General features: G+C 35.6%; 1 protein-coding gene across 1 annotated transcript in view; it reads left to right on the forward strand.

Annotated features, from left to right (window-relative positions):
• Positions 1 to 23,124, forward strand: part of ENPEP (glutamyl aminopeptidase) — an 84,414-nt gene extending 61,290 nt beyond the window's left edge. The window contains exons 12-20 of the mRNA XM_033215005.1: positions 3,117 to 3,253; positions 3,387 to 3,442; positions 8,584 to 8,734; positions 9,760 to 9,833; positions 9,942 to 10,046; positions 10,130 to 10,300; positions 13,870 to 14,010; positions 20,475 to 20,553; positions 22,228 to 23,124. Coding sequence (XP_033070896.1) covers positions 3,117 to 3,253; positions 3,387 to 3,442; positions 8,584 to 8,734; positions 9,760 to 9,833; positions 9,942 to 10,046; positions 10,130 to 10,300; positions 13,870 to 14,010; positions 20,475 to 20,553; positions 22,228 to 22,380 — 1,067 coding nt within the window. The 3' untranslated portion in view covers positions 22,381 to 23,124. The remainder of the gene's footprint in view (positions 1 to 3,116; positions 3,254 to 3,386; positions 3,443 to 8,583; positions 8,735 to 9,759; positions 9,834 to 9,941; positions 10,047 to 10,129; positions 10,301 to 13,869; positions 14,011 to 20,474; positions 20,554 to 22,227) is intronic.
• The last annotated feature ends 2,284 nt before the right edge of the window (positions 23,125 to 25,408 follow it).

Raw genomic sequence — 25,408 nt, forward strand, 5'->3', positions numbered from 1 at the left:
AGTCCTCCTATCTTGGCCTCCCAAAGTACTGGGATTACAGGTGTGAGTCACTGTGCCCAGTCTCAGTTGTTTTACTATCAAGTGATACACAAAATTTAATAAGAGGTAAACTCTGTAAGTTTACATTGAAAAATAATTCACTTAAAGGATTAGTGCAACACAGCATTTATATCACCTAAGAAAAATGTTTTTTTTCTCTAAGAATCTCAGGCTATCATAAACTGTCTACTTGTCTAAAATTTGTTACAATTATTTATAACAGATAGTAACATTAAAGAACTGTTACTTGTGCTCTGTTACTGAAATGTATCAGGATTGAAATTAAAGAGGCTCTGGATGAAATTTTGAAAAGGTAATGATCACTTTTCTCTATCATCTAAGCAAATAATAAAAGAAAAAAGTAAGAATTTCTAGAAAGAGCTCCTACTCAGAAATAATTCATTCAATGCTTTTTGGCATAGATAGAACTATTAAGAAACAGAATAAAACAATTTTTAAGTTGATACAGCATTATATATCCATTCAGCTTAGATTTCCAAATATATAAAATGAAATTGCAAGGTGTTTAAAATATAATTTCAAATGAAAAAGGATTACTAATAATAAAAAGCGTAGGGTCCCATTATGCTTGTTGTGTGTTTGTGCGTGTGTGCATATAGAAGATACACACACACATACAACAGGTAAAAACATGTTAACTGTGGTGGGTAATTTTTATATTCTTCTTTATACTTTTTTGCATTTTCCAAGTGCTCCATAAAGAATACATACTATTGTTATAATCAGAAAAAAAATAGTAAATGGAGTAACAGAAGGAAACATACAGTATATTAGTCCTGTATTTTAATCTTACCAGAGTATTTTAGTTCTACTCATTATGTAACTAAACAACTGAACAGTATTTTGCTGTTGACAAGTGTTCCAAAAGTAGCATGAACTTGGAAAGTCCTTAACTACTGGCTTCCTGGATCTCAGCTTCCTCATCTATAAAGTGAGAAAAATCACAGTAACTCTAGACAGGCTTAACTAGGTACATATAAAGCACACTAAAATATGGCAGTATTTAGATGGATTGCCAGGAACTTCTCAATGTTATTTATATTTGCTTCGCTATTTATAGAACTGGCAGCACATCCCCTTTCATTATAACGGGGATAGCTACCATCTGTTGGATACGTAACACATAACTATGTGACCAACACTTTACCTATGTTATCTTATTTAATCTTCACAACAGCCCTGTGAGGGATTTTTGTCCCTGTCTTCCTTGGGGTGAACTGGGACACAGAGGGGTCAAGTGATCTGGCCAAGGTCACACAGCTAGTAAGTCACAGAGCAAGGATTTTATCCTAGGTCTGTCAGACTCAAAAGTTCACGATCTTTCTCCTGTAACATATGGCTTTATGCTTAGCAAGCAACTCTCCTTCTGATACAAACATTCAAAGTGTACAGATGCCAAAAGATTAGCTTCCTTTCAACAACTTGCCCATGGGAGGATGACGAAGAAAGAGAAATTCTACATGAGTGAGGTAAGGGTTTATAATTTATCAAATACGTACTCCAAAAGTTCCTAAAGAAACTTATTGTCTTGTTGGAGAGCTTATTCATATATTATGAAAAACTACCGTGTCCTGGATATCTTCCAGACCTTGCAAACACTTCCAAAATTTAAATCATATTTCCTCCCAAACTGACTCACCTTCCTCTATTCTCTACTGGCAAAACCATTATTCATCCAGTTGTACAATCCATTTTCCCCTCCTCTGACTGTCCACATCAAGCCAGAAAAAGGATTTCGTTGATTTTACCTGTGATATGTCTCTTGAATAAATCAACTTCTTTCTAGTTTCATCATCTCCACGTTAGTGTAAGCCCTCATCCTGTATTGTCCTACATGACTACAGTGGACTCTAAATTAGTCTTCTTGTCTCTAGAATCGCCTCCAAAATGTCTCCCATACCACTATTGAAGTTAGCTTTCCAGAAAATAGCCTTGAGCATGCTACTTTTCTGCTTACAACTCTTTTCTCTTCTCATAAGATGGATTCTTAACATGGCATGTGACTCTTCATACTGGAGGCCTGACTTTTATTTCCAGCATCACCTCCTATTTTCCAATATCACAACCTACATTATTGGTACCTTAAAATATTTGAAACTTCTCAACTATACTGTGTTCCTATAGCATTATTTAAATTGTATATTGTCCATGTAAACAAAAGAGTGTATGATGTATGAATTGAAAAGTATAGGAGTAATGATAACAAACATGGTTATATCAAAGCATAGCTATTATTTTAAGTACATATCTTTTACCTAAAACATAAGTCTCTGCTCCTTCAGCATTGGGCTTCTAAAATCTATACAACAGAGCCTGACATATAATGGATATTGTTTTAGAAAGAATGCTAATTTGATGAATCCATTGATGGAAAAGTATTGTTGTAACCAACTGAAATAGGCAGTAGACGGCTTTACAAAGATAGATAAATTGGAAAAACAGGTATGAAGTCGATTACAAAATCAAGAGTGTTTCATTCAGATCTCAATTCTATTGCAGGTCTTCTTGATACAGTAACATTTTTAAAGTGTTGCTGCTTATCAATGTATTATCCTGCTTAGCAATAGCCACTTCCATCAACTTCAATATTGATTTTAATAAACAAGGTATTATTTTGAGTGTTTACATTTTTATCCCTTCCCCAGGCTGCCCCAGTGAATATTCTTTATATAATTAGTCCATTATGATTAGGGATCTATGGTCTACCCCTGAAGGCATGGACTTCTCTGTCTTGAGGCATTGTTTTCTTATATTGATGGATTGACCAGCACAAAATTATTTTACCCATTTGGCAAACTTCTGCCAGCAAAAACTATCCATCATAAATTACAGTATAATTATTTATATTACTTATTTCTTTTTTAGCTCTCTCATTATAGTGACATTCTAAAGTTAGGCAACTAAGTAAAAATTAGGCTTTGGGTTTTGGATCCAAATCAAACCAGCCTCCTTGAGCTAATATTTCTTTTATTTTCTTTTTGCCCTCTGGGTCTAATTTCCCTGTGTTTACAGTGCATGCAAACATGTTGCTCATTAGTGTTTATTTACTACCACAGGAATCACTTTGAACTCTTCTAATCCTAGTGGAAATGCTTTTCTCAAAATAAACCCAGATCATATTGGGTTTTATCGTGTAAATTATGAAGTAGCAACTTGGGACTTGATAGCTGCAGAGCTCTCCTTGAACCACAAGGTAAGAAGAGAGAGCAATGGTTGGAAACTGTTTTATTTTTGTTCTAAGAACAGCATCTTAATGATATTAATTTTTTTCAACATGCTTTGCCTTAAGAATTGTGTTTTTTATCTCTCTTTCTCCCTCTTCCCAGACATTTTCTTCAGCAGATCGTGCAAGTCTTATTGATGATGCTTTTGCCTTGGCAAGGTGCGTTTCAGAATGAGACTAAATTACCTAAAATACTGTGGGTTTTGTCATAAATCTTTTAAAAATGAATTAAACATTGCAGTATTAATCAATTTTAGCTTAAAATATCCAAAGCCACTATTTAAAACATTATTGTTTTCCTTAACTCTCTTTTCAAAGTTCACATGAGCCTAATAGTCAAAATACTGACATTAGCCCTTACGGTATACACAAAAACTTACCTAACCTATTGACTTTGAGTATGGTTTGTCTGTATCAGGATCCTTGAGCTAATTAGGAGTGACATTTGCAAATGATCGAAAGTGTACCTTCATAATTTGATTTAATAAAAAGACAAACAACGTGTTTTGTTAATTCAGTTCTGTGAGCCCAAGCCCCGTGTAAGATTTTATGGTTGGAATTGTCAAATCTTATTCAGGTCACTGGGGTAAGAAGAATGAGCTATGGTGCTTTAGAATTGATCAGAATTAGGAGACAATTTGGAAAATTTGACTCTTTTTCTCATAGTCTGAAGGTAATCTGCTCTTTAGAAAAAGTGTAGATTGGGGGAACTAAGTAGTATCCATGGTACCTCTAATTTTTTTTTTAATTCATATAGTCTAACACCAGTAATTTAACAAGCATTTATTGAGTTCCTGGCACTTTGCAGAAGCTGGGGACACAGCCAGTTTTATTTCTCTGGCTTTGCAGTGACCTCATTCTAGATATAAGCAATGTACTAAGAATGAGGAGCCACTTCCCTCAGTAACCTCCCATGGCCTCTTTCTCTGGATTGGGTATCCTTCTTAAGGGACCCTATATTTCCTCATAATACTTTACTGTTATTGTTTAATAATTGTGCATTTCACCCATCAAACTGAAGGTTCATGAGGGTAGGCACCCAAACCCAGCTCCTGACTGTATGTGCCCAATAATAGTTGAAAATAAATACTGACTAAATAGAGAGCTGGAAGAATAGTATAGTAGTACTAAAGGCATGGGGAAACTATTTTACATAGAGTTCCTAGATAGTATATTGAAAGTCAGAAAACCTTGACATATTTCAGGGAAGGAATTATGGGGTTTGAAAACAGGCTCTTGAACCCCATTAAAATCCTGGTTCCATATAGCCTTAAGTGAGTCTCTTAACCTCTCTCTGGCTCAATTTTCTTATCACCAAAGTAGAGATGACCTTATAAAACTTCTGTGAGGAATAAATGAGATAATGGACATAAAACACTTAAAAGATTGTCTGGCATGTAGAAACTCAGTACATTGTATTACATGACCAAAATGCATCCACCATTAATTAGTAGTGAAGATGCATTTAGAAAAGCTCTTCTGAATTTGTAATCTACACTCATTTTGTAGCTAATAGACAATATGATGTTCTAGTGAATCTCCAAGTTTAACCTCCTGGATATGTAATAGATTATTTTCACTATATTACAGTATACCACTCACTCATTTAATAAATAAACATTGAGGGCCTATTATGTGCCAGGCACTGTGTAGAATAGAATCTGGGAAATTAAATGATGAAATAAGATTATCAATAAGTATTTTAAAACAGAATCATTTAGTTACTATTTTTAAATTGTCCTGTTCCAAAGCTCAGCTTCTTCACTGTTAGAAATTACAAAGAACTGTACTATCTCTACAGTTTAATTTGCATCTCAATGTAGGAGGTCCTTTCTATTCCAAGATGAAGTGAAAGCCTCTTGAACAGCTCTCTCTGAGGAACTGAGTATCAAGCAAATAACTTACACTACTGAAATATTTCCTCACGTTTGCTCAGCTCCTTGGCCACAGCCCCATAAAATTGTGAAGAGCCGTGGAGAGGAAGAAAATGAAACAAATTTGAAATTCAAAACATATGTAGGATCACACAAGAGAGCTAGAGAATACCTGCACTGTCACCTGGCTCAGTGATGTTCTGCAGCACATGAGGAAAATGGGACTCAGAGAGAAACAGATTCAACTGGCATTGGTTAGAGCCAAGAGGACAGCTTCAAAGACTACTTAAGCTAAGACCACCATGAAACTTTGGTGGAGGGGGTGGAAGAGAGAAGAAATGTGTAGTTAAATAGGTGAGCAACTGTGGCAGGATTAGAATTTACACAAGTCTACTGAGGTATTCAAAGGAAGGTAGTAACCACTATATTTAATAATCAGAACTAAATGATACATCTGAAAATAAATGTATTTTTCATTCCCCTTTCTCTTCCCACTTGATCTGAAGAGGTAGTACTCTTACTGCCCTGACTGGGCATATGGCTCTTTTGGTCAAGGAAAGAAATTTACCCATCACCACTAGTTCATCCAAACCCTCTCAATTCCATAATTTGCTCAGTCAAGTAAAATCATCAAAGCTTTCTACTTCATTTAAAGCTTCTCCCTGCTCCCACCTTAGGCCAGGTTCAGGCCAGTCACCTGCAATGAGAATGGGGTGATTGATTTCCTCTTCGTTTCTCTGCTTGAAACTTCTGCGTCTCCCCAGTCACTGTGCTGCCTCTGGTTTCTCCAAAGTTAAGGCAAAGAGAACAGGGAGGGAGAGTAGGTGAGAGGGAGAAAAATCCTGATATGCTGCCTACTTTTGGTCCTCTCTGAACTTTGTTGATGTTTAATGCTGATTCTTTTCCCTTGTGTTGTGTTTTTATGAGATTTTTGTCACCCATATTTATTCCATTGAGAAGGATCTTTCTTCTGCAGTTTCCTTCAGGTGGGCAGGTGGAAACGTCTGACCCATTTCCGATCCATAGGAAGTTGTCATGTATGCTTTGCCCTGACAATATGTGGAAGACAGGCCACCCCATGCAGTCCCACCTTTTCACTCTGAGGCCAGAGCAGCAGCCAAATAGCCTCTTGTCTTTTAGGTTTCTCAGGGTTTCAGACACCAAACCACTGTGCCTCCAAGTTCCAGGAGACACAGGTAAACCTCTTCGAGTGGTTCCACTGAAACCTCTCTCCTGAGGCTTAACTAGACAGAAAAACATCTGGTCCTCTAGCCCTTGGAGGGAAGAGCATTTACAGTGTACTCAGTATACTGACAGCACTCTTTGAAAGGCCGCCACTAAAATGTTTCTCCTTAGTTTCTTCAATCTTATTTATAAGCTGGTGTTGGGCTATCAGCAAAGAGTCACACAGTCCTGTTCTTGACCATGTTAGTTCTGCTTTGGGGTCCTGCTTCTTTCTTTGGAGCATAGGCCAAGAGACTTCGTCTTGGGGCCTTGCCAGAACAGACACAGAAATAATTCTTCCCCCGACCCCATCCCCTGCTTGTTACAATAGTTTTTTGTTTTGTTTTGGTTTTTGTTTTCTCTTTGCAATTACTTGATATTGTCGTCTTCAGCCCACTTCTTGCTACAGCCTGGAGAGGGTGGGTAATAACATAAGGGAAAGCAGAGCCTGCTGTCTGGTAGGCCTGTGAGAGGGGCAGGAGTCACTAGGTAAGGGAAGAATGGCAAAGGGAACCGCTGAAAGGACCACCTAAGCTAATGATCTAAGCAGAATTTCAGCCAGGTTTCGAGGACCACTGGCTCCAAGGATATCCAAGGTAACAGCCACGTTAGCAAATAAGAACCAGCAGGTGAACATCAGTCAAGCCAAGATCGTGGACTTAGATACAAACATTTCTGTAAGTGTTTGCAGAGATAACCAGAGAACAACACAGAACTCTAAAAGCAACTTTTCCCGTCCTCTCATGGACTTCCCTTAAAGAAAGTGAGAAGATGGGGAATGGGAAGAGAATCCAAAGGTGATTTAGTTAATTGCAAAATGACTGTTTTAAGCCAGAAATCTGAATTTAATTGGCAAGTTCAGTTGAGTGACTAGACAGCTGGGAATTTTTTATGCCCTTCACACCACCTGAAAAACTTGCCAGAGGACCCAAGCACATGGGGTCAGTTTTACTCACCCAGGCACCTCTCTCAACCATTTTTATTGTCCCTCTAGAGAGTCATGTTTGACAAGACACTATACTTAACTACTTAACTCAGGCTTCTCTAAGAAGGACCGTGCAGTCTTTCCAAATTACACTCAGGAAAACAAAAAACAAACCTTCTGCTATAAGAGTCCCCCAACCTTCCTAGGTGCCTTAGCCCAATATAGAAGAGCAAGAATGCTCTCATAGGACCTTTGTCCTCTTCTCCATTTTATTTGGTGGAAATTTTAAGCTTTAACTTCCAACCTCTCTACACTATAAGATATAGTAAACTTCTATAATTTAAGTTCCCCAGGCTGGATTCTCATTATATAAACAGAATAGTTTTGAACAAAGAAAAGTCTCAACCAAGTCTGGCCTTCAGAATTGCTCTTTGCCTATGGACTTAAATGGAGTTTGAGACCCAAAGTTGAGTAAGAATGCCAGCAGTCTTGAGTTGAGTTCCCTAGAAGCAGGGTCAGAAATAGAGGTTCTTGTACCAGTAGTTTCTTGAGAGAGTAATTTCATGAGACAGGGAGTAAAAAAAAAAAAAAAAAAAAAAAAAAAAACAGGACAGGGAAGTGGGAAAGCTGAGCTGATTTCAAAAGGTTCAAAAATTCTTTTGAAAGGGAAAGAAAGTTGATTCTTTAACCTTTGAAATGTCAATAGTATCTTCAAGATTTTCTAGAAGAGAAAAATTTGCTTTTTTAATGAGTATTACTGGGAAATGGATAAGAAAGAAGATGTTATAAAGGAAAAAAAAGTTCAATTTGAATGCTTTACGCATTCAGGATTCATGAATACTGTTAGTTATGTTTCTTCTTCATAAGCAAATGTAAATAATTTCAACCAAATACATTTATAATGTGCATTTATATGTTATAATCTGCTTGGGAACCTAGAATTTAAAAGTTTCTATTTATGAATATTAACTGTATAGCCAAATGGCTTTTGTTTTATTTGAAATTTTGCTCTTGTGCTTTTTCAAATGTACATTTTAATGCCTTTCTTCCTCCTTACTATTGAATGTATGAAAGCACTACTATATAATTTTGGACAAAACTTTTTGATTGGGCTTCAACCAATAAATGCAATTCCTTGATTGTTGAATGGAAGAATCCTCATTAACATGGAATGCTTTGATCGCCAAAACTTTCAGTTAAATGGAAACTAAAGCCTGTGGTTTTTAATTAACTGTGGGGTTTTTGTTTTGTTTTGTTTTGTTTTTTGTCTTTCTCAGAGCTCAACTTCTAGATTATAAGGTGGCTTTGAACTTGACCATGTATCTCAAAAAGGAAGAGAATTTTTTACCATGGCAGAGAGTCATTTCAGCTGTAACCTACATCATTAGCATGTTTGAAGATGATAAAGAGCTATATCCTATGATTGAGGTGATGTTAATGCTATGGTATCTTACCAAAGTAAATGTTTAGCCATTAGTAGAATAGGATGCTTTCTGAGAGAAGGAGCTCCTGGGGACATAAACCATGTTTGCTTGCCAGGTGGAATCAAAAGAAAGTGAAATGACTAATCAAAGCAAAGCTATGCCGTCTATTCTTTTTCAATTTGAAGTACATCAGAATTTGTGGTTCTGCATACATACCACTTAGGTGTATTTTAGTGTTAGAAGGAATACAACAATTAATATTTTACTTAAAATATACAACATTTTAAACAATAAATACTAATTAGATCTTTTTAAAAATGGACTTTATCTATGTTATAATGAATTCTTCTTCTTAAGTATAATGTTATATCTTCTTATTCTTACTGCTGATATTTCCACATTGAGATTTTATTATAAGTAGTCATTCTAAATACTGTTTCTTTGCTTTATGATTTCCGTAGCACGTAAGTAGGACACTTGTATTTTTGAACAAATTCTGGATTCAAATCTCTAGCTCTTCTATTTACAAAATGAAAGATCTTGAACAAATGATTTAACATTTGTGAGTCTGAATTTCCTTTGTACGTTAGGAATGCCAGCACTTGCCTGCCTACGGTAATGGTATAGTGAGGATCAAATAATATGAAAGTGTTTTGTAAAACCTAAAGCAATATACAAATATCAGTTATTTTTGTTTTTTCATATATGCTTAAACAATCTTCTTAGTGCAGAAAGTATGTTGAGTGTTTTCCTATTTATTACATATGTTAACTAAGAACTAGGGGTTAAAAGGCCTTGCCCTAACTTGTATAAAACATTACAGGAAGGTCCAGGATGGTTTATATTTTCAGGATTGAGGCAAAATTGCAATGTGATAAAAACTAAATACATTGTTATTTTAAGGACAAGCGCTAAGTCCTCTGAACTAGTAGGAAAACCGATTATAACAGGAGCTGCTGAGTATAATAATTGGGATACTACTGATACGTAGTAAATTATTACTTATTGTACATAATGCTTTTATTTCAGGAATACTTCCAAGGTCAAGTGAAGCCTATTGCAGATTCTCTGGGATGGAATGATGCTGGAGACCATGTCAAAAAGTTATTTCTCACTTTTTAACAACTAAAATTCATTTAACATTTGTTTTTTGTTTTAAGACTTGTTGAAAAGTGCTTAAGGCCATGGATTTGTGTTTGTTTGTTTTTAAGGTTACTCCGTTCCTCCGTGTTAGGGTTTGCGTGCAAGGTGGGAGACAGAGAAGCCTTGAACAATGCTTCCTTTTTATTTGAGCAGTGGCTAAATGGGACCATAAGGTGATTACTCACATTTTTATGTTTAGAAGACACAATTGAGAAAAGAGTAGTTGAAATCTCTGAAACACTGTTTCTTCTTCTAGTCTTCCCGTAAATCTCAGGCTCCTAGTGTATCGGTATGGGATGCAGAACTCTGGCAATGAGATTTCATGGAACTACACTCTTGAGCAATACCAGAAAACTTCATTAGCTCAAGAAAAAGAAAAACTGCTTTATGGATTAGCATCAGTGAAGAACGTTACTCTTTTGTCAAGGTAAGTTGGGCTTTTATTTCACATATATAAATGGCAGTCTCTTTAAGAGTCTGATTAAAGTATGATGTTTTATTGCCAAAAAAGTCCATAAAAATTATTTTCCTTGCAAGAAACAAAATATCCATATAAGACTGGCCTAAACAATAAGGAAATGTAATCTCATATGAAAACATTCTGGAGGTAGGTAGCTTCCAGTTGTATGCAGCGGCTCAACATTTTCACCCAGGACCCAGGCTCTTCTCTTTCTGATTTTCCATGATCGACATGTTGGATGTCTCATGACTTACAGAGCTTGAAACATTTTGTTTTTACACAAACATGTGTAATGGAGGTAGGACAGGAGCAAAAGAGTTTCCTCCCAGGCTCTGTCTTTTATGCCAACAGGACAATTGTCTCCAGTTCCCCTCCTAATCCAGAACTGGGTCACCCTTCATCATTGTGGCCCATACTCTGGGACTATTACTTGATCCTTTGCTCACTACGGTGAACTTGAATTCCTTTGGCTGATTTGAGCCCATTAGAATTTTCTGGGACTGGGGTAGAAGTCTGCTTTACCTAAGATCAAGGATATCTAATGGTATCAGAGCAAAACTGGTCTCTGTGATTAGAGAAAGAGGAGTGTCTGCCGCAAATGTATTTACACTTTACTCAGAAGGTGCAAAGACCACTTGAAGCTCATCTAGGACTCATTTCCCACTCTGCATTTATACTCGAAATCAACAGACTTCTTCCTTAATTCATTTTTTGCTTAGTTATAGTATCTGAGTGATTTACTTCATTTATTTAACCAACACTTACAGTGTCCTTTCTATGTATAGATATGTAGATTGTGGAAATAAAAACGAATACAACATGAATAAAAATGACATCTACCCTTGAGATACTTACAGCTTCATGGGAGAGGCAGAATGTAAACGGTAAATTACAATGCAATACCAATTTAAAAGTACGACCAGAAGCAGTTTGCTTTTACCAGGTAGAGCCAATAATATACCTTCAGCCTCTTACCTCAGGGCTATATATTAATTCTCCTGCTCTCTGCCATGACAGTTCATCAAGAACCTGATCATCTTGGCTGGGCCCAGTGGCTCGTGCCTATAATCCCAGCACTTTGGGAGGCTGAGGTAGGAGGTTTTCTTGAGCCCAGGAGTTCAAGACCAACTTGGGCAACATAGTGAGACCTCGTATCTATTTAAAAAAAAAAAAGAATTTGATCATTTTCACATTTCACAAAACATCACTAATTCATTACTTTGATGGCATTGTGCTGATTGTTATCTGGTGAGAAAATTAGCAAGTACTTTAGATGCCTTACTAAGAACCTTGTGAACTGGGGGGTGAAAGATAAACTGCGTAAAAATTCAGGATCCCACCACTTTAGTGCGGTTTCTGGAAGATCCATAGGTTAGAGCATATCATAATATTCCCTCCAAAGTAAAAGAAATTTGTTGCACCTTGACTGACATGCCACAGAAAAAGATTATTTTAGTGGGGTTAGTAATCTTTTTTTTTTAATTTTGGAAGCAGCATATCTCACATTTGAGTATGTTACCTTAACCATTTACAAAGTCTTCCAGTTTCAAATAATGACTAGAGTAAAAGAAGATTCTGTAGCAAGTCCAGGCTGCAGTACGCGCTTCCTTGGAATTCCTTTCTTCTTTGAAACATGTGATCGATATGTTGTATTTTCATATAAGTAGATTTATCCACACAACTGCAAGTGCAAAGAAAATGTAGGACCTTGATTTTCTATCTGATTATTCCCAAGAGTTCTCACACTGCTGGGTGATGAACCCATGAGAGGGAGAACAACTGATGTTGACTATTTTTGTCTGCCAGTCTAGTTTTTGAATGAGTCGTTAAACTAGAATTCTCATTTAAATAGTCTTTTGGAGTAAATGTTCAGTCTTCTAGAGTTCCTTCCCTACCTCATGCTCCTTCTGCATAGGGAGACATGCCACCTTTGTAGTGATGGAGAAAGAGACCTCTGATTTTTGCTGCTTTGGCCTTAAGGTGTTTACCTATTTTGGTCTGGGCCAGAGTCCACTGAGTTTTCATTGATCACATTTTACCTTCTGGTGCACTCTCTGTCATCCAGAGATGAAAGCAGTGGTCCCAGTCACTTGCTTCTGTTCATGAAGTACCTGTGCTGTATGTATGGTATTTTTGTGTTCCCATCATGTCTTCCAGTATCCCTGCCTCTTATTGCTAGGCTGAAGAAACTGCTAGGACCCCATAAACAGGACCCACAAGTCAAAGGAACCAGGATCGTTAGCTTAAACTCATTCATATATTCACCTCACCTTGTCTATGCTATGATGTACTATCACTCTCCCATGCCATTTTGGCATACCGCAAATGTACATGCTGAACTACAGACCTGTTCTTAAGGGGTTGTGTTTTCCAGTTTCCCATGTGGCATGGACTTTGTTTAAGCTTGAGTTTTCTCCAGTCTCATTTAGGGTAAATTTCTATGTCATGTATGCTAAGGGTCTTGATATATTAATAAAAACATACGTAATTTAGAAATATCTTTTCTCTTTGACAAAGGCTGACTCTCAAAGGCTCACAACTCAAGTTGAACAGTGATCCCTTTGTTGTAGTTATTTTCTTATATCCTCCTAAAGATATAAAGGAATTAAGCCAATGGGTAGGATGCCATGGGGCAGCAAGACTTCAGTAACATGAAAATACATCTAATCTATCAGTAGTAGACATCTATTTTTGAGGTTCCCTTGTCACAGTGAATAAAATGTGTGCTGACCTTATTTGGAAACACTTTTTCAGTAAAATATACACTTGTAAGGTCTTGGGCTAGAAATGCTACTCTAGGTATAGCCATGGCATACAATTAAACCTATCCATTTAGTCATTTAATTTATCTTGTACTTATTTGTGTTCTTAATTATTGCCAACTAATATAACCATATAGGTTACATTATAGGATTATTTCTTACACTCTAGGGAAGAGCAAACAACTGCCTTCCTATAGAATATAAGAGCATAGATACATTCTCTTAATTTGTTGGCTTCTTTTAAAAATCCAGTTGGGGCCGGGCGCGGTGGCTCACGCCTGTAATCCCAGCTCTCAGGGAGGCAGAGGCGGGAGGATAGCTTGAGCCCAGGAGTTTGAGACCTGCCTGGGTAATACAGCGAGACCCCGTTCTCCACAAAAAGGAAAAAAAAAAAAAAAAGACAAAAAAAAAAATCCAGTTGGATAATAGGGAAGTGTGTGAAGTTGTCTATTCAATAAATGCTGCTTTACAATATTAATGGTTAAAATTCTGTGTTTTAAAATGGTTTTTGATGCTTCTAAAATAATTTAATTTTAAATGTTTTTATAATTTACAGTCCACTAGTCTTTAAAATCATAGGTTGTTCTTTAAAAACAGTTAAGCATATCAGAAAATTTTAAGTTGTCTTTCATCATTTGTCATATTTAATTAACTTTGTCAGTTGATACCTCAAGAATTGAATTGCTGGCATGAAAACTATTTTGTATTGGAATTTAGCTAAGGGTGAACATTATAAGTTCACTTTGAATTGTTTTTCTGTTTGGCTTCTCTTAGGTATTTGGATTTGCTCAAGGACACAAACATTATTAAAACTCAGGATGTGTTTACAGTCATTCGATATATCTCATATAACAGCTATGGGAAGAACATGGCCTGGAATTGGATACAACTCAACTGGGACTATCTAGTCAACAGGTGGGATGATCTGATAATGGTCTGCTGTTCTCTTTGTTTCATACTATCTACTGGTTCCTCCATTTTTCTTTGGGCCACCGTCTCTGACATCTATACAATATCTAAAATGGCATATTATTAGAGGTAAAGGATCATGGTATTGTCCTTCCAGGGAATCAATGTACTAGTTAATTTTAAGAACAGTTTTTTTCTGGAAATTATTGTTTCAACTGACCTATAGGATTCTGAGATCTGGAAGACTAAATTGCATTATTTTTAGTTTGGTTAAAACAAGTTAATACAATTCTACCTGTTGTGTTAATACCTAGCATAATGCCAGGCACCTATTTAGTTCTCAATTAATATTTGATGAAAGCTAGGTAAAAATTGTTGGATCTGGGTTCAAATTAGAGTTCTATATCGTACTGAACTTATATGGGTGATAACTATTACCTATCCTGACCAGATAATGAAATTTCAAGTATTTTGAATGGTTCTTAAAAGGGAATTATACTTCCTAGGCAATAGAAGTTTTAAAATGGGAAACAGTAAGGACAAAAGCAAAATCAGTTAAAGAGATGCCTTTCCAAACTTTATATTTCTTCAGCCCTGTGCAGAAGAAATATTGCTGCTCTTGGTTCTGATACTCTAAATATAATGCACAATTTCCATCCAAAAGGCAGTTCTTTGACAGAGTATAAAATAGAATAATACACATAAATAATTCTATAAAATAGAATAAACGTATGTCCCAAATAAATGTATAAACATTGATGAGAAGACCTTTACCATTTGTAATGCCTACATTAGGAAACAGTCTGTGTTATCTCCTCTTAATCTCTCCTGTCAATCCAGCAGCACTGCCTCATTGATAATGACTGCCTTATGAGAAATACCAACTACAATGATAACTTTTAATTATTTTCTCTTTTCTACCCCACAACTCACCAGAATGCTATTATCTCCATTTACATTTCTTTTCCTTCTGAGATTCAGATCCTGTCTCTAGCTCCCAACCAAAATACACTGCATTGCTTCTGCCTGTTTGTGATAAATTTTTACCTTTTCTATTCTTGTAGCTATTGAGTGTCACTGTTCATCCATCTCTATGAAGACTGGTTGGTGTGCATGCGAGTGTGTGTGTGTGTGTGTGTGTGTGCGTGCACATATGTGCATTGTTCATCTTTTATGATTGTTTAAATGAAATGCTTAATTTAGAATGAATGAATCTAGCTATTAAGAATATGTTATTATCTAGATGTAACAGTTTATATCATGCAAGGTAATACTCTCCATTTTGAAAAATATACGGCTAGTGATAAATACTGCGTATTTTGTTTTAATTGAAAAGACCATAAAACTATCTCTTTTTTTGTGGTGTATGGTGCAAGAAACATATGTAGATGAAGCACAAAATTTACTTTTGAGTTATTATGAAAAGATAAGTAAATAATGTTTTATTTTGCGTAATAAAATGGCCATTAACTTATCATTTATTGAATAAATATTTCTCAAGGACTATTTGAGTAGCTTTGCTGTGATTTATTTCAAATAATGCATTTTTAATTTTTAAAAATTAGTTGTTACACTTCAGGAAAATTAAGAAGTAGAAAAAAATATGTTTTACCTTGTCATAAAGTTCGTATATGTATGGCCTTAAAATAAATGTATTAGGCCTGATAAATTGATTATTTTTCAAGATTAAAAAAAAGAAGATAAACTATTTCCAGAAGTACTCCACAACTCTTGACCAAGGCGTTTAGCATTTCTCATAATCTAATGATCTCATTCTCATGAGATATTATTTCAAGTGGCCCAAACATAAAATTTCATAATAACCTCATGTCTAATACACACAAACACCCAATATTAATTGTACTTGGCTTGAATAAGCAGAATTTCCCTATGAAAACTGGATAATAAAAATTAAACAAAAATGAGCCAAACTGTATCCAAATATTTCCAAACACTTGAATGTTTGCCAAATTTCAGGATGAATAGTTTTACTCTCTCCATTTCTGAACAATTTATTGTTATCCTGAAATAAATAAGCTTCTATTTAAATAAAGCTTTTGTCATGTGATTTTTATGACAACTGATGGCCATACTACTCATGTCCTTGCCAACTTGAGACTTAACCACAAAGTCCCAAAGATACTTCAGAAATTATTCTTTGCTGTTGTTTCTTCCAATAAACTCTTAGATGAAACCATGAAGCTGAGTTGACTCAATAATAATGTGGTATGATTTTAGCTTATGACGGTAGATGAAAAATTAAGTCAATAAGACATGACTGAAACCCTTCAAATACTACCTGATAAACCAAACAATTTAATAAGCACTTCAAAGTTTTGTGTGTATTAAAATTATTTCTTTTGGATAATGTAATAATACTTGTATAAATATTGAATCCAAGAAGACAATATATGTACAATTTTTTTCAAATTGTTTAAAATATAATTAAATTCTTATTTTAGTTTTCAAAAATAAGCAATATGATAAGCATGCAGTATATTTTCCCTTATTTTCTATGCTTTATATGATATTAGTTTCCTGGGATGTACATATTTTGTTCTGGCCTTTCTGGTATTTAAACAAGTAGTTGCAATTTTCACTCAGTATGTTGATTGCTAATTTCTAAATATATCCTTTAGACAAAACAAAAAAAAATTACAGAAATTATAGAAGGTCACTGAAAAAATTGTTTTATTAGCTGCAATTAGCAGCCTTTCTTTGAATCTATAGAATCTCATCAAAGCAACTCAAGTGTGATTTGCTTTTTTAAATTCCTATTTTCTTATTGTAAAACTGATATGTGTTTTTTGCACAATGCATATGAGCAAAAATGAGTATAAAAATTACCTGAAATGCAACCACCAAGAAATAACTCCTATTGTCGTATTACCGTTTCTCCTTGAGTTTTTCTATGTCTGTTTACTTAATTTACAGAAATGGAAACACATTATAAATATGGTTTATAACTTGCTTTTTTTCTCATCATCCTATATTGTGGGTGTCTTTTCATGTCTTTAAGTGTGCATCTTCAATGTTATTTTGAATGGCTTAATAATGTTTCAATGTGTACATATATCTTAGTTTATTTAGCCAATCCCTATATGTTGGACAATAGAACTGTTCCCTACAACTATATGTAGTGTATTGATGAACAGTCTTTTACACTGAATCCTTCATTGTTTTTTTAATGCCCTTGATAATTTCTTTAGAATACAAGTAATAGTAGAAGTAATACTACTGGGTGAAAAGATGTGTTTATTTTTAGGGTTTTTGATAAATGTTGCAAAATTACCATTCTAAAAAATTTTGCTAGTAACTGCCTATTTTCCCAACCCTTTTCAATGCTTGGTGTTGTTATTTTTATGTATCTTTGCTAATTGAATATATGAAAACTGATATCTCATTTTAAATTACATTTCTTTCATCCAGTAAATATTGTGGAGCGCCTACTCTGTGCTAGGCATTATGACTGGCATTGGGGATGCAATAGTAAGGAGAAACAGACCTGGTTCTCTGTCCTCATGAAGCTTTGATTAGAGACAAATTTTAAGTAAAGAGTCACACAAATACTTGTATACTTTATTAGACATAAATTATTAAAGTATAAAAAAGTTCAGGTCTTAGGCAAAAATGTTATTCAAAATGGTAGACCATCTGAACTACATAAAGAAATAAATGAAAGCAAAGGAAAAACTGATGGTTTAAGAGATAGTAGGGGTGGGGATAGTCAAAGGACCAGAAATCCAGGTACAGTGAAAGAACAGTCACAGTGGAAACTGAAAGATAGAACATGCCATAGAGGATGAATAAATTAACAATTTTAGAGGCGGATAACTTATGGATGATCACAAAGTATCATAGGAGTTTGGTGGCTGAAGTCGAGTGAAGAAAATATCATTGGAAATAAGGTTAAGGAACTAAGAGAAGAGACGGTATATCATTCATCTGTGTGGACCTGGAAATTACCTAGGATGATGGCATGGCTTGGAGGAGTGAGGTACCAAAACGTATCATTAAATGTGAGGGAATAACATAAGGGAACAGAGGTTTTTAAAGAGAGTGGAGGAGTGCTGGTCTGGAAGCAGCAATGGGGAGCATGAGCACACTGACTCCATTTCCTGACCTGATGCTACAAAGGTTGTGGGAATATAAACATTCTCTACGTGAGAATGAGAAGTAGTGTTCCCTGTAAAGGGACAGTTTCAGAGGGCTAGGTGAAAGGGTTTGAGAGCCTGGGGAGATTTAGGAAATGTGTCAGAGGCAAGAAAATACACGCATTTAGGGGCAGCGTTACTAATGCCTCAGAATCACATTTTAGGTAATGACTGATGACATTAGGGATGAAAAACATTGGCTTTAAATTCAGTGGCGTCTGTGATAAGAGTGGGCACGGCCTGGTACGCTGAAATCATGCTTGACTACTAGAACATTTTATTCTTTTCCCATTGGTACATTTTCATTCCTTTGCTAAATTCATGCTGGCATATTTCTCCCTGTTACCAATTTGGAAGGGTTCTTTACATGGCAAAAATATTTGCTCTTTATCATATATGTTACAACGATTTGTTCTCAATTAGTATTTGGCTTTTAATTTTGTATATGGTAGGATTGTGTGTGTGTGTGTGTGTGTGTGTGTTTGTATAAAACTCTTTTGTTGCCCAGACTAGTCTTGAACTCTTCGGCTCAGTGGATCCTCCCATCTCAGCTTCTCAAGTCACAGGGATTACAAGCGCAAACCTTCACCTCCCAGCTCAGTATAAAAGTTTTTAATTTGCATAAAACAAACTATCAGCTTTTATCTTCATGATTTCTGCTTTTGCATATATATGTGTGTGTATATATATATATGAAGGGAAACATTTAATATTTATATAAAATTATATATATGTACTATATATATAACTATATAAATTTTTTTTTGAGACAAGTTCTCACTCTGTCACCCAGGCTGGAGTGCAGTGGCGCAATCTTGGTTCACTGCAGCCTCGACCTCCCCAGTTCAAGCGATCCTCCCCGCCTCAGCCAGCAAGTAGCTGTTACTACTTGTGGGACACACACCACCACGCACCCAGCTACTTTTTGTATTTTTGTTAGAGATGGGATTCGCCGTGTTGCCCAGGGTGGGCTCGAACTCCTGACCTCAAGCAATCTGTCCACCTTGACCTAGCAAAGTGCTGAGATTACAGGCGTGAGCCACCGCACCCGGCCTGTAATAATTTTTAAATGTAAAATTTATCCTATTGCTGTGTACATATTTTCTTGTGTCCCTCCTCAACATTCCAGGGGTTTAAGGTTTATACATAATTTTGTGGGTTTCTTGCACTGTGACTAGTTGTGATGAGATTTTTTTACCTCTATCACAACCATTTGTGGTCTATAAGGAAACTTCTGATTCTTGCTCTTTATGAAAGAAAATGCAAAAAGAACAGGGATAGAATATCATCTTTTTAAATATATACTTTAAGTTCTAGGGTACATGTGCACAATGTGCAGGTTTGTTACATATGTATACATGTGCCATGTTGGTGTGCTGCACCCATTAACTCATCATTTACATCAGGTATATCTCATAATGCTATCCCCCCTCCCTCCACCCTGCAGCAGGCCCCGGTGTGTGATGTTCCCCTTCCTGTGTCCAAGTGTTCTCATTGTATCATCGTTAAAATTCTATCTTGGAACCTAGCTTTAGGTTTCTTTGCTTAGGCAGACTGATATAGATCATAACCCCCACATGCCAGCAACTAATAAAGCTTTTTGAAAGCAGAATAAATAGCCTATATTTAAATTTCAGTACCAGCAGGAAGATGCATAGAGTATTAGGATAACGATGCCGGAGGTGTTCTGCCGTAACGGAAACGTAGAAAGGCAGCCGCTGAAAGGGCGTGTGTGGGTAATTAGTCTCACTACGGTGAGACTCCTGAAGTGAGTGGTCCAAGTTGTGAGTGTGGTTCTGCTTTGTGAGGCCAGGCCAGTATCCTGTCTGCATGGCTGAAGCCATATCACTGGTATGTCCACGTTCTAGCTTGGAGGAACGGGAGAAAAAAAACAAGAAGTCTAGGCAAGCAATTTCCCTTTATTTAAGCAAAGAGGCTGCAGTTGAACATTGTGCTAACGTTCTGTTGGTAAGAATTGATTATCTGTGGACACCTACCTATGAGAGAGCCTGAGAAACAGTCTCTAGCAGGGTGCTCATGTGTGCAGAAAAAAAAGGAAAGATTTGGGGATGACAACAAGCAGTCTTCCATATCTGAGAGGGTTGAGTCAATTTGTCTACAAAAAGAAGTGCAGAATTTACTAAGAATTTATCTTGAATTGAATGATTTGAAGTAAAATAGGTTTTCTTACTGTGTTTTGCTAACTTTGAAAGTTACTTTTACAAACTATGAAATAAGAAGGAAACATCTGCATTTAGAGAAAATATGTAACATTCTGAGCACTTACACTTCCTTTTACTCTAAATTTCTCTCCAGATTTACACTCAATGACAGAAACCTTGGCCGAATTGTCACAATAGCAGAGCCATTCAACACTGAACTGCAACTGTGGCAGGTATAAAGATAAATTCCTCTGCATTTGTGCAAGAAAGAACAGACTGAAATGCTTTAAAAACATTGTACTTTAAGTTCTGGGATACATGTGCAGAATGTGCAGGTTTGTTACATAGATATACATGTGCCATGGTGGTGTGCTGCACCCATCAACCCGCCATCTAGGTTTTAAGCCCCCATGTGTTAGGTATTTGTTCTAATGCTCTCCCTCCCCTTTCTCCCCACACCCTGACAGGCCCTGGTGTGTGATGTTCCCCTCCTTGTGTCCATGTGTTCTCATTGTTCAACTCCCACTTGTGAGTGAGAACATGCAGGGTTTGGTTTTCTGTTCCTGGGTTAGTTTGCTGAGGATGATGGTTTCCAGCTTCAACCATGTCCCTGCAAAGGATATGAACTCATTCTTTTTTATGACTGCATAGTATTCCATGGTGTATATGTGCCACATTTTCTTTATCCAGTCTATCATTGATGGGCATTTGGGTTGGTTCCAAGTCTTTGATATTGTAAATAGTGCTACAATAAACATACATGTGCATGTGTCTTTACAGTAGAATGATTTATAATCCTTTGGGTATATACCCAGTAACGGGATAGAATGAAACTATTTTTCCAAATAGAAATGATATTTTCTCAATTCAAATCACAGAAGACAATGAGAAAGAGAATTCTTTTTGGTTTTGTATTTTTTAATCGTATACATTTAAAGTGTAAAACATGTTTTTATTTATCTGGATAAGTATACATAGTGAATTGAGAAATAATTCTTGTATCTAATAAAATGTACGCCTATTTTTTTTTCTAAACATAAAACAATTCAAAGAACCTCTGAGACAGTTTAAAAGCTGAGAAAGTTGAGGCCGGGGGTGCTGAGAAGGCCACACCAGACAGTTTAGCTCACGAAAGCATGGGCAGAAAGTCTCGCCTCTCCTGTAAACGTAACTCTGGAATAAGTTGGTCAAGATTTGATTCCATTCAGAATTCATAGTTTTGCAATTTCAAAACTAATCTCAAATCTTTCAGGTTTCAAATATCTCAAGTCCAAAGGAGGAAAAATGTCTGTTAATGTTGAACAAGTAGAGATTGTATGAAGTTTCAATATCTGTGTGTTAGATATTAGAATGCTAAGAGTTTTCTGTACGTTAAAAACCAAATTATTCTTATTTTTATAGCAAATAATCCTAGTATAGTTGAGTTTGGGGTAGGGCTTTGGAGGTCAGAGGGAGGCACTAATTTTAACAAAGATTTGTTTTGTGAGTCCTTAATAAGTGAACTGAAAGTACATTAAAATACTCCAGAATCCTGGAGTGAAAGGCTAAGCAAAACCATCACTCCATAGGTCAGACTTTCCAGGGAACACTTTGGGGAATTCAGAGAAAATAGAGAAAGCAGCAGAAATGTAAATGGGCATGCTAGCGATTGACATACTGCCATCCTTCCCCAAAATATCAGAGCCTATTTTGGCTTGACATGCTGCAGGGATCCAAAAACCATGGGTAACAATTGCTAATCTGAGAGATGGGTTCAGTCTGAATGATGCGCCAGAGGTGTAGCTCAATGTTGTACAGTGATACTGAATTTCTAGGTAAGAAGGAAGCAAATCCAGTTTGTGAATGAAATTCTTGAAGACTTATTTGGCTATAAATGACAATCCTAATTACTCCTCTCTCTTTTCTAGATGGAGAGCTTTTTTGCAAAATATCCGCAAGCTGGAGCAGGAGAAAAACCTAGGGAACAAGTGCTGGAAACAGTGAAAAACAATATCGAGTGGCTAAAACAACATAGAAACACCATCAGAGAATGGTTTTTAAATTTACTTGAGAGTGGTTAATGTGTTCAAATGTTAGAGTTTAATTTTGTGAATCTATTATTTCTCCTCTTAAGCATTTGGTGGCCTAATTTACAAGCACGATGGAGAGAGCCTTATAAACAGATAATGTTTTTACTAAGCACTGTGTTTATATGTCTTGCAAAGCCTTTAAATTGTTCCTCTTTGTTTATGAAGAAAGATACTAATAGAGTATTTAATATACTCAGGGATTTCTTTTAAGTGTACTTCATAGGAGATTCTTTACAAACTGAAGATAATGTAATAGTTATTTTAATATCTTTAAATATCATTCTTTGTATCTTAAATCTGTGAAGTAGAACAATTTGGTCTTAGCTTTACATTTTTAGTACCAAAGAAACACCACTTAATCTTCTCTCTTGATTGATTTTTAAAGTTTAAATACCAGTACTTGAGGGACCAATATTACCATCTTAATCTTTATTTTATTATTCAGAATTACACAGACCTAATATCATTTTATTCACATATGTCTTACTACTTTAAATCCTACCAAAGTAACCTGGGCTTAAGTTTTACTTGAGGATCGCATGAATTAGCCAAAAGAATGGCTGACTGTTGCCTTTGCTCTTATAAAATCAACAAGAGAACTCTCCTCTCCTTTTAAAAATAAATCTAAATGATTATCTTGAAAAAGTATTGTTTTCCAGTGTCACTTTACTCTTGAATAAAAATGACTGCAGTGTTCCCCATATAATTTAACACATTGCAAATATGATTCAAGAATCTGGCCTTTTTCATGCTTGGTACTCTCTTATCTTGCTCCATTCTTTACAAAGCTCCTTCAAATATGCTATGAAATTAGAGGGAACATAGTGCTTAACTCTGCTCCATGGATTTTAGAGGAAAAAAGCTAAATAATTGGAAACTGTTCAGGAAAGACAGAAGGCAGATTATTTCTTAAAACTAAATGGAATTAGAATTTAGCTTTGACTTCACCTAGCAATCTAAGTGTGAAAATGGGGAGACCCGTGGGCATCCCCAGCATGACTCTGCATGTCTGAGCATATATCTCCTTATAGATCAATCTTATGTATAAACCTTTAGATCCTAATCCATACAGAATAGCACTGATCAAATTTATATGCATGACTTGATTAAAGACATCAATTTCATAGAAGCTGGTGGCAAGAATATGTTTAATATGGCACTTGATACCTCCTAGATCCATAATGTAAGTCCAATAGTCAGAAAAGATGGTAAGTTACTATGTTTCAATCTGCTATATCTATAAAATCTAAATTTATTTGGAACTTTCAAAAATGTAAGGTAATTTGGAATCGGCTTGATGAGAATTGAAGCATATGGAAACAAAACCTTAGCTTTAACTTTACTTATACAATAATGCGCCCTAATCATGTACTCTGAAACTTTATAAACTTTCCTGTTGCTGTTTCTTAATTATCCCTTCTCAATCCATACAGCCAAACTAGTAAATTCGTAGACTGGGTTGTGGGTGGCAGATATAGAAGAAGAAATTTCTAGACCAAAAAATATTAAATATGATTTTAAATTATTTCAGAAGCAAAAACATATTAACATCATAACTTACCAGAAAAACCCCACTATCCTCATAAGACTTAACATTCTGACCACAATCAGAACCAGCACTTGAAGTCTATGTATTATTTCAAGTGGACATATTATGAAGTGAGATGGTTTATCCTTCTGTTCTATGAAATTAATAAATTTTAAAAGAAAGATGTTAGTTTAAGGGTGTGGTAAATAAAACAGATTTCAACTAGCCTACAAGACATTCTATTTCATGCCTTTTCCTTTTGTTGTTCTATTTCATTCTATTTTAAGCATTAAAACTGAGAACAAATTGTTTACTTCTTTTCACTCCACATGAGAAAGAGCTATATATACTTTGTCAGAATAAGTCTTCTAGATCATCAGGTCCTTCTCAAACAATACCTGTTTTTTAAAAGACTGATGCCTAATAGATAAATCTGTGCCAAGCACAGTTTATTACTTCGCTTGCTTGGTTTTGCACAGTATTCACAGGGGACAAAAAATTTAATATGATGTTTCCAAAATTAAGCCACAGTAAATTTAAATAATTAATTTTAATTGAAAAAAGTAACCATCTAATTTCAAGAATTAACTGGAAAATATGGGAAGGTCATGTAGCAAAAAGCAAGGCCAGTATTACTGCCGCCCCTCTAGGCAGCCTACTCCTGTATTCCAGATCATTGCTATGTACCCACATAATTATAAATTAGGATTTTAAATAATAAAACATAGATGTAAAACTGACAGGCAAGAAAGGTTTGGGAAGCAGGGGTGAGATGTATACCTGGGTTGAAGGCAGTGATACTCCTATGGTTTACCCTCCAGGTTGGTGAAGTGTTAGTCCAAAAACAGAAAAAAAACAGAGTAGGGGCAAAAATCTAGAACAATAATTCTCAAAAGGGATGAGAAGGGAGCAGAAAAGAAGGGATTCAAATTACGAGTGGAGCTTTCTAAAACATGGTTAGGTAATCATCATCATCAAACTTTTTTTTTTTTTTTTGCCAAACATTGTTATAAACACAAGCGCTCCATATACATTAATTTTTACAAAACCCCCTTTAAGTAGATATTGTTATTGTTCTTATTTTAGAGTGGAGAAACTGAGATGGAGAAGTTATAGAACTTGCACAAGGCTATAAAAGTTGTATTTGGCACCAGCCAGTATTGGAACTCAGGCAGTTTATCACTCTAATCTACATTTTAATCTGTATTAGAGTAAAAATATGCTTTTGAAATCAGAGTGACCTGGGCTGGAATATCAACTACTTGGTAGTTGAGTGCTTTTAACCTCTCCATTGCTGTTTCATCTATAAAGTAAGGATCAAAATAGTAGCCACCTTAATGGTAGTTGTGAGGATTAAATACAAAAATGCATGTAAAGGATATATGTATAGGAAGTAGCAATCACTCAATAAGCGTTAACTCTTATTATTGTTACTATAATATCTCCTCGTCCCTAGTTAAGACACTAGTTTGAAGAATAAAATAAACTTTG

Source organism: Trachypithecus francoisi, unplaced genomic scaffold, assembly GCF_009764315.1.
Source record: "Trachypithecus francoisi isolate TF-2019V2 unplaced genomic scaffold, Tfra_2.0 Lachesis_group1, whole genome shotgun sequence".
Taxonomy (NCBI): domain Eukaryota; kingdom Metazoa; phylum Chordata; class Mammalia; order Primates; family Cercopithecidae; genus Trachypithecus; species Trachypithecus francoisi.